General features: G+C 39.7%; 1 protein-coding gene across 5 annotated transcripts; it reads right to left on the reverse strand.

Moving 5' to 3' along the window:
* Positions 1 to 332: 332 nt before the first annotated feature.
* On the reverse strand, positions 333 to 9,513 carry GAL (galanin and GMAP prepropeptide). Of its 5 annotated transcripts, none has more exons than XM_067295497.1 (7): positions 9,372 to 9,513; positions 8,852 to 8,932; positions 8,182 to 8,236; positions 7,062 to 7,133; positions 6,554 to 6,640; positions 3,155 to 3,232; positions 333 to 614 (listed from the first exon to the last, which is right to left on the reverse strand). In XM_067295497.1, exons 2-7 carry the CDS (start codon positions 8,930 to 8,932, stop codon positions 562 to 564), a joined length of 426 nt encoding a protein of 141 aa, XP_067151598.1. In that variant the 5' UTR covers positions 9,372 to 9,513; the 3' UTR covers positions 333 to 561. The 5 variants fall into 5 exon arrangements, with proteins under 5 accessions (XP_067151598.1, XP_067151599.1, XP_013795192.1 ...); XM_067295498.1 differs by lacking the exon at positions 9,372 to 9,513 and adding an exon at positions 9,012 to 9,158 and having other exon boundaries at positions 6,554 to 6,634; XM_013939738.2 differs by lacking the exon at positions 9,372 to 9,513 and adding an exon at positions 9,012 to 9,158.
* Positions 9,514 to 9,868: the final 355 nt, after the last annotated feature.

Consider the following 9,868-nt stretch of genomic DNA (forward strand, 5'->3'; position numbering starts at 1 on the left):
CATGAAATGTAAAATGAACATCAATCTGCTTCATGTCAATGAAAACATGGACAGGAAGAAAGATTTCCATGGAGCAGAGAAGTACAGACAGATCATCTCTGTGACATAGAAAGACTGTGCAACGGTAGCGGTGTGCGGTCACTTCTCTTGTGCTTCTCAGAATCAGTCACCTAAGTGCTTAATAGGCAGTATTTGCTTTAGTTCACTGTAATTTTTATTAATATAGATACAACATAGTCTAAATAATTTCACTTGGGTTTGGTATACTAGGTATTGTGTGCTGTTGTGCATTTAATTTTAAAATGCTGTTTAAAGGGAAATGAATCAAAATGTAATTGCTCCTTATTTTTATTTTATCATTTGCCTACAGAAAATTTTTACCAAGGCAAAATTTTACAATGCAACATCACAGGAAAAAAAAAGAAAAACCAAGAAGGCATAATGCTGTTTGCCATTTACCAGATTAATGTAACCAATAATTCTCATCTTTTGGTCATTTGGATCTTTTGTTTAGAATTCAGTCTAAATTTACACTACAACAAAATAAAAATATATTCTTTTTCAAGATTGGTTCGTTTCCTCTGGTGAAGGTAGATTGTCGAATGCTCCCGCCTCTGCAAAAAGGAAAAAAAAGAAAAATCTGAGAATTAACAAATATGTAAGTATGCATATTAATCTGAGCAATTAAATAAAGATCCAGTTTCAGTAGTGTACATCTTTGTGTTTCTTCTCTCAACTGTAAGAGGCCATCCTTGTACTTCTCATGGTTTCATTTCTAAACTGTGGATTTTCTTTTGAATATTAATGATCTCTCCCTGTTCAAGTTCTCACTTTTTTAAGAAACAGCCACAACTTTCCTCATGAATTTTACCAATTTCATTACGTCAACTGAGAGAGCTGAATCTCAGCATCTCAAAAGTTTTCATGTTATCCAGTTAGGGCCATCATCCTACATCTAGCTGTAGACAGGCAAACTTTTAAACCTGGAGGGAGTCATTTTAAAAGAAAGAGGTAAAGGCCGCTTTTAGTGATCTCTAAGATATTTCTTATAATGATATCAGTTTAAATATTCACTTTATCTTGCAGGTGGAAATTTATGTCTAATTGGAATAACCATTCCCTGAATGCCATTGTCAGGATTGTTTTTTCAAGGGAAAATATTTGAATCAGTGTATTTAATGTAGTAAAGTGAAATTTGAGAAGTATTAAAACATCTCTACTACATTAACACTATTATCAAAGTAAGGTGTGGTTTTTCACCTCGAAAATCAGAAGTTCTGTGTAAGAGTTTGTAGCAGGTCTTGCCAATAAATATTGCTAAGGGGGAATGCTGTAACATTCTGTGTCTTTTGTAACCTGGGAATACAAGAACCATCTCAGGGAAAAGCCATTTTATATAATTTGGAGATTCCTTTTTCATTTATTCTGAAGACAGATGGTAACAATACAGTTTATTCTGAATAGAAAGAGCTGTATGTCATTACTGTCCTAAACAAGGACTTGTCATTCTGCAGGTTACAGTGCAGCCTTTTTTGCTCACTTGTGCCGGGGAAGAAGTAGCTTGTGCTTCTATGAGATGCATTTTTTCTTGCCTGACTCAGCAGCTCTTAGCCTGCGCATCAGAGCATGCATGTGGAAAGCTCAGCACGTCTCACACCCTTTCTTATTCGGCCCAGATACTAGCTTTGCTGCCGGAGCTCACACAGCAGGGTATTTCTATACTCCGAATGTTTCTATAGCCCTCAGTGTTTAGGGCTCCTTTTTCCTCGTAGTGGCACAATAACCAAGTTTCTTTTTTGTCCACAATGAATATACAGGACCAATCTACTTTAAATATATATTGGAATTATGTTAGGCTCTTCATACAAGAGCCATGTTCACAAATATTTTATGTGCACTAATCATAAAGAGTTTCTGTAGCATATGCAAAATTGGTTAAATAAGCACTCTGTTGATGTTTTCTGTAGAGAGAATTTTTTTTGGGGGGTGGATGCAAATCATTTAGAAAATGATGCCAAAGATGGCTAGAATTTCATTTCCAAGATATATAGGTTGAAAATGAATAAGTCTGAGTATTTTTTTTCTTAATAATGAAATTAATAAAATACAAATGTAACAACTAGCTCTTTAGTATTATTCCACAGCATACTTTTACTGCAAAATTACTTATAATTGTATATGAAGGTAAGAATATAGAAGTTACAGATTTATTGAATTATCTGCTTTCTGAGCCAGAGAATCTCAATCCAATGTTTACAGTGACAATATTTTTTTCTCATTATTTTCTTTGCAAGAACATACTACTTTTTTGTAGGCAAGAGCTTTAAAAGGGCTGGAAAAGATACAAAATTTACAGTTTGCTTTGGCTGAAGTTTTTTGAGAACCTTATTCATAAGTTCGTAACATAACGTAGTGGAGATGTTTTAATACTTCTCAAATTTCACTTTACTACATTAAATACACTGATTTAAAAAAAAAAAAAAAACCCTCAGAAGAAATCAGGTTTCCCCTTCCCTTGATGCTATAATAAAGTTATTCTTATAGAATCAGCTGCGAGCTCAGTTCTACAATTCTTGTCACAATTGTAATGACTCCACAGAGAATTTCACTAGTGGCATTTTGAGCTGTTTATTAACATGAAGCTGAGTGTTGTTACAATGTTACGTGTGACTTTATTGTAGAATACATGCAGAAGGGGGAGATGTATATCTTTGTCATGAAAATAAATGTTTCGGAATTCCTACCAACTGTTCTTGGCAATAAACTAAGGTTTTGCTTAGCATAAAACAATTTGATAATTTATTATCTCCCATGTACTCAGACTGTATGTAATCTATGTTTTCAGCTTTCCTAAAAGTTGGGTCCATACAATTTTAGTAGTAGATGTTATTATTTTTACAGTGCCCAGAGGAATCAAATGGTATTAGAAGCCTGCTGTGTTGGAGCTTCATTCACCTGCACTGCACTAAAATGGAATTGACAGTCCCTCTCCAGAGATGCTCTTCGAAGTCTTGCACGCACAATTCCGGAGGAAAGATTTGTACGTTCAAGAAAAGTCCTATCTTCTCAATAATTTTTACACCGGTAAGGCTGACAGAATAAGATCTTTAGTGATTCTGCTAAATGTAACCAGATTAAAAAGGTGTTCACTAACCTTTAAGATGCAAGTAAGTCAAAAATTCGATTACTGTGCGCACAATATTTTCATCAGCCAGTGGTCTTCCAAGATTACCTAGAAAACATGTTGTTTATTAATGTTAACATGATAAAGATTTAATGCATGTACTATTGTGGCTAAGTTTGTAAGCACTTGAAAAGTTTGATCTGAAAAAAAATCCTTAAAATCATTAATGGAAAACATCAGGGCAGTATTTTGTCCCATACAAGGAGACATTTCATGGAAGAGCAAAGGAACTCTAAAGTAATTGTAATTCTCAGAATCAAAGTTACCCAGCTTTGTACATTGTTGCTGTGTAGGAGCTACTTTGTCACCTTAGTGGTCATGGTTTTTAAGGCCATGTGAATACTACTGTAGAAGAGATGTACTCTGTTTTCAGCTCTCCCTTTGTGTTCTCTAGCCTGGTATTGAAGGCAAGGGTAAGTTTAGCAAGCAAGTTCACCAGCTTTACAATAGTTAAAAGATCCTCGTGTAGTCTGACTTTGTTCCCAATCCATCGCTTGGGTGATACAGAACTGAGCTGCAGTCCCAGCCACTAGACCTGGGATTTGACTAAAGGCTCAGTAACACATGTTTTGGCATGTGCATCTAGTACAGTATGTTCCCCTTTAATCTTGTGCAAGCAGGCCCTTTGATGCCTCTCAAATGGCCCAAATTATGAAGCTCCCTGGAAGCTCAGTTACACCTTGGAAGGTTGAGCAGTGTGTTTACTGTGCCTATAAAAAATGGAGGCATCACACTTTTTAATCAACATCATGGACAATTGTTCTATATTAGAGAACAAACGGTGGGCAGTTTCACTGTGGTTTTTAGTTCTCTGCATATAGTCGAAGGAGACAGGTACCAGGTTCCCTGACTCACAGTCCATCATTACACCATGGAGCATTCTGCCTTGTGATGTGATAATCACCGTGGGCTGTGTTTCATCTCGGAAAATAGCCTGAAAGGTTGGGTCTCTGCAGCAGGTAAATCTTGGGGGAGTTCTTCCAGGGCAGAAGAAGAGAAGACTTAGGTCTGTAGTGACATACAGGTCAGAACGGAGACTGAGCTCTGAAGCCCAAATGAAAACTTGATGGGGAGAACTGTAAAGGATAGGGACATTTCTGGGTTATATACAGAGAGTCAGAGTCTAAGAAAGTCTATGGGAGTTTGCATCTTGGTGTCTTGTCTTCCACTGAGCTAAAAAATAAGCATGTTGATATTTCTTACATCAATTATATTTGTATTTTCATTCACATTTTTTAATCTCATTTTTGTTATGATCAAAACATTGTTACAGATTGGTATGATTAAGCATTAATAAATCTGTGGGTTGATGAACCACAAATGTGATATATATTACATAAATATTTTTCTTTGCAGACATGAGCATATTATACACATATTTCTATATACTCTGCTATTGGCCTTATTCTGTATAACCAGCTATTCACAGACTCTAAATTCAAAGAGCATAACTGTTTCATCACTAAAGAGTCTCCTAATTTTGCATGTAGATTTTTTGACCTAGTGTTATGTGGCTAACACATCTTAATTCTTCTAGGTTGTCTGGAGAGCTTGTAAATTCTGCAGTATTCCTTCAAGAAGAGAGTACAGTCCTTTGCATCAATTCTTCTAGAATAATAGTAAGTAGATTGCCATTTTAAGACAATTTTTTTTGAGAATCAGTAAAATTTTCAACTGAAAATCATTTAATTTTTAACTTAAAAATTCTGAATACCTTATCCAATTTTATATTCAAATTTCCTTTTGATAGGAACTAGATAAGGAACTTCAGGTTGAGAACAAACTTTTGCTAAAGAGCAGTGCCTAAAATGAGGGAGAGGCAAATCTATGATTTTTAAGGTCTCATCCAGACAGGTTCAATGGGTTTATTCATAATTGTGGACATGCAGCAGTACCTCACAGAAGTAGTGAGGAATTCTTTTCACAGTTTCATAGCTCTTAACATAAAGATCATACTGCCAGCCCCTTTACAGAAGTATGCCCACAAATGGCAATGTGCTGCATTGTGAGCTGTACTGTTAGATAACAAATGCTATCTTCCTTTCATGTGGTTTCCAATTGACAAAATATTATTTTTATACCAGTATTTGAGGAAATAGTTCTTTTTTGCTACATAACTACGTACCAGAAGTAAACTAGCTACATTTAAGAAATGTATTAATGTTACTCTTCTATTTATCGAGTAAGTATGTGCATGGAAGAAATGAATAATGTTTCCTTTATTTATGAACTTTTATTTAATATTAGATATGTCTGCATTGTGCTGGCTGGATTTAAAATAGACTGTAGGATCTCTTGGGCTGGGACTTCATCCTCTGTTAATGGAGGGATGAACATATAATAGTACTTAAGTAACTACTGCTTTCCTTGGTTGGAGTGGGAAACTGACTGCTCTTTGACAAGCAGAGGATGATCTTCATCCTTTCTCACTTCAGATATCTGCAGCAGTTTGGTTTCTTATCATCAGGAGAAAAACAAACAAACAGGTGTTTCTAGAGCTCACTACATCTTATCCTAAAGTAGATGCCTAAATAGATCCTAAAAGTGCCAGCTTCTCTTCATTGGTCATAACAGGGGGCTTGAGACATATACTGTAGAGCCCCAGCTTTGGATAGACAAGTCTATACCAGGTATTTCTAGAGAGCCTAGCAGAAAGCTAAACTGCATCCTTTTAATTGCCATTCACTCCTGAACATGAAAAATGGGAACAATACACTTACTTGACTTTAACTGGTTTCCCAATCTTTTAATGAAAAACTTGCTAAAAAAAAAAACAAAACCACCACCACACACACAAACAACCTAGAAAATATCATGGGACTTAACTCATATTTTTTATATATATATATATATATATATATATATATATGTATATATTTTTTTTAAAGTGTTGAAGAACCATATGACAAAACCAATGCCATATAGTTTTGATGTCAGGCTTCAGGTCTAGAATAGAATACTTGCCAGTTGCCATAGCTTTCCCTACTGATAGAATCCTTTATGATCTCTCTTCCCCTTCTTCAGCAAAGAAGGGGAACTCACTTGAGTGTCTGGGATGAAATTTGAAATACTTTTTTGAACATAAGTAGATGGGTTCATTCAAACTAATATGCTTGTTACTTTAAAAGTAACATAATTATGGTACTTTTCCCTGGGCACCAAGGTGTTTTAAATGTTGACCATGTATAAAAAGCACACTTCTTGGCTGAATGGGCCTAATTTCATTTTTCTTCCTTACTTGTGTTCAGTAAGATTTTTGTTCCCATGTGCAGGCATAACCTTGTGTTGAGGCAGCTGAATAACTCAAGGACAGTAAATAAATTACTACATATAACAAATTAACTCTACGGGCTTTCAGAATTTCATTACCTGCTTTTATATCCTCATCAGGCTGTATTTCACGTTTACCAGTGAAACCATGTTTGTCATTAAATGACCTGTGGTTATCTACTGCATCTGACAAAAAAAAATTAGAGATCAGAGTAGTTAGATGATTTAACAAAGTTCTGCCACATGGCTTGCTTTTCACAGACTTCAAAGAAAAGAATACGATGGGCGCTTTTAATGGAGCGATGCTTATGTACAAAATGACAAGCATTTTCTTTAATGAAAATGTCACTAAATAAAGTAACATTTCTTCCAAAATTGGGCTTATGATTTGTATCAGTCACGGACCCAGTCCTGTGCTACATACTAGTCAAAACTCTTACTGAATGCGATGGGAGTTGTACAGGAAATGCAAGTTTGTACATTCATGCGTAATTTTGCAGGTTGTTTTCGCTACTCTTTGCCCGCTTTTTAGAAAACGTTGCCAATGAGTTCGCTTAAAAGTAAACTGCCGCTAGTTTACATAAATAACCTTCAAAAACTATCTTACATTCCCCTGGTGCCTCTTCTCTCCCCCTTGCAATGGGCATTTCCTTTATCAGCAAAAGCTGATCAATACGACCTGCAACAAAGGATGATGCCTATTACGCAGTCTTAGATAAATGGTACTTGGCCAGTACATTTCCCCAGTCAGTTCTGCTTTGGGGCAAATATACTTACAGACATTTACAGAACCAGGGAACACATTTAAGATGCATTAACTGGTTTTCAAGCATCCTTAAGGGTAGTTAAAAAGAATGAAAACAGGCATATTAATGGTTTTTATATGGAGAGTCACAGTAAGTATCTGTAAGAGTTGTCACGTATCATTGAGATTGAAAATATGCAAACACTGGTAATGAGTATTATTAAGTTAGCAAGAAATAACAATAAAGGAGAGATTTGAGACAGCTAAGCGCTGCATTTCCAATGTTCTTTTATGATCTGTATTTGGGGATCTCAGCCTTAGTAAACCAATGTTTGCCCTGATATTTTAAAACACAGTGTGCATTAGATACTTTCCCATAGCGAATTGTTAATATTTATGATCTTTGATTTTGCATTTTTTAAATTTGTTTTGCTTTTATTAAAAGTAGTATAATAAAGCCAGGTGCAAAATAGTCTAATAAAGCCAGGTAGCAAAGGCATTTTCAAATATATTTAATGTTAAATCTGAAATACTTTCAATAGTGTCAGAGTTTCACATTCTGTCATTCTTCCTATTAACATCTAAAATGCCCTAAAAGTTTGCAGCACTTCCGCAGGGAAGATATTCTCCGATTCTCATCCAATTTCTGATGGAGACAAAAGGTACAAATTTGGGGTAGTTACACATTCGCTAGGCAAAAATTACAGTGCAGTAGTGCAAAGACTGGCCAGATGCACCTGGCTCACAGCACAGCTCTGCTTTAGAAGAGACAAGTTACTGTCTGAAATGACTTGATCCTGTGCAAGACCTATAATAAATATCTAAACAAATATTCTCCCAAATGACTCTCCTCTGTCTTACAGATTTAGACAAAATACCTAGTCAGACAGAGTGGGTAGCACACTTTAGCAAACAGGGTTTTGCAAGAAAAAAAAGCCTTTGAGTTTTGAAATAACACCCCAAAATGGAGTGCTTGACTTACGTGGTCCAAGTAGGTAACCGGCACTATTCAAAGTCCAGCCTCTTTTTTCTTTTGCCTTAAAGAAAGAAAGAAAGAAACGCAAGTAGACAGTTGGATGAGCGCCACGCTGCCTGCTGAAGGTAAGGAAGCAAGCAGCACCCAAATGGGGGCTTCTGGGGGCAGCAGTTGTCTCCTGAAGGCTTAGAGTAGAGGGGGTTTTGCAAAAGCGAAAGGCAACGCAGCAGACCGCATCGGGGGACTTTTGCCCCCTCCCCACCTCGCTGGTAGTTTTGCTGCTGCCGTCCGTGTAGTGGCTGTCACTCTCTACAGATGAGCCTGCGAATTGTACTTTGGAAGTAGTGATTTCACTTTCTGCTCGGAGTGTGTGGCACTTCCCGATAATCATCTCAGCAAACAGCAGTATTTGCTCTTAAATACCCGTTTGCACTTGCACGGCAGCCTTTGCTCCCTTAGGTAGAGGTCCAGATACTCACCGCCGCTCCGAGTGGGATGAGGACATCCATTGGGTTCTACGCGGCAGACCAGACCCTTTCTTTCCCTCCCCCCCCCACACGAGAACTAGTATTCAAGAGTCTAATATTCGTAATTCATTAATATTCTAATATTCTTAATTAAAAGCCCGTTTATTGCGGAAAGCGCCCCCCCCCCCGCCAGTGAAGTTAGCACTTACCGATAGAACCAGCCCAAATGTTTCCGACAGGGCGGCGCAAAGGATTAAGGAGAGGAACAGGAAACTTGTGCCCCTCTGCATCTGAAAAGAGACGCTACAGTGAGGCCGGATGCCGCCGGCGAGGGGCGCGGCGGCGGGGGCGAGCCCGGCCCGCAGGTACCTTGAGCCGGGGCGCGGCGGCCGGTCCTCGCCCGGCGGCGGCTGCTGGCGGGCGGGCTGGCGGGGGGCGGTGCTGCGGCTGGCTGCTCCCGCGGGCCCTCAGCGCATGGCCGCGGGTGCGGAGCGGGAGCGGAGCAGCGCTGCGCGCCCGCCCCGCCGCCCCTGCGCTCTTTATGCGCTGCCGCCCGCCCGCCCGCCCGCGGGGGAGCCGAGAGCCGCCCACCTCCCCCCCCCACCCCCACCCGGGTCATTTCCCCTCGCCGCCTCGCTGCATTAGGAAGGGCAGAAATTACAGCAATTCAATTAGAGGCATTTGGAAGCGCGGCGCAGGCTGCCGGGAGATAACAGCCCGCGCCATTACCTCTCATTAGGGCGGCGTTGGGCCGGCTGCTCCGCGGCGAGAGGAGCCCCGCGCCGGGCAGCCTGGCCCCCCGCCTGGCGTCCGCTGCGGCCCGAGGAGGGCTGGGCTCCGCCGGCGGGCAAGGAGGCGAAAACTGCACGCGGCTCCCTGTAGCCTGTTGCTTTCAGGCGCAGAAGCGGAGCGAGACAGGAACGTCTCCCTGTGATGCTGGCTAAGGAGAAGCACAGTGTCTGGGCATAGCGTCCGGGAGCAGAGAGGGCATCCCCCTCCCCTGCGGGCCAGGAACCGGTGCTCCCTTAAAATCCCTTCGACTCCTGCCCTCCGCTCTAGTATCGGAGCAAAACGAGCTGAGGAAAAACTTGTTAGCCTACTCCCTTGCTGCTTCAAAGCATGAAGAGATGAGGGAGCTCTTTAGCAACCTGCTTGGTTCGTTGTTTGTTGCCCAGGCTGCAAGCCAGCAATGTTTTGTATCTGAGATAAAACTTCTTTTTTCTTAA

The sequence above is a fragment of the Apteryx mantelli genome, chromosome 4, assembly GCF_036417845.1.
Source record: "Apteryx mantelli isolate bAptMan1 chromosome 4, bAptMan1.hap1, whole genome shotgun sequence".
In the NCBI taxonomy this organism is placed as follows: domain Eukaryota; kingdom Metazoa; phylum Chordata; class Aves; order Apterygiformes; family Apterygidae; genus Apteryx; species Apteryx mantelli.

Bases quoted from the DNA above. Each gene is read 5' to 3' on its own strand.
- GAL (XM_067295497.1), bottom strand. From the start codon at position 8,932: ATGCAGAGGGGCACAAGTTTCCTGTTCCTCTCCTTAATCCTTTGCGCC. The intron at 6,641-7,061 runs GTAAGATAGTTT...TTTTTTTGTCAG, and splicing joins AGAAGAGGCACCAGGGGAAT to ATGCAGTAGATAACCACAGG. The intron at 3,233-6,553 runs GTAATGAAATTC...CATGTTTTCTAG, and splicing joins TGATGAGGATATAAAAGCAG to GTAATCTTGGAAGACCACTG.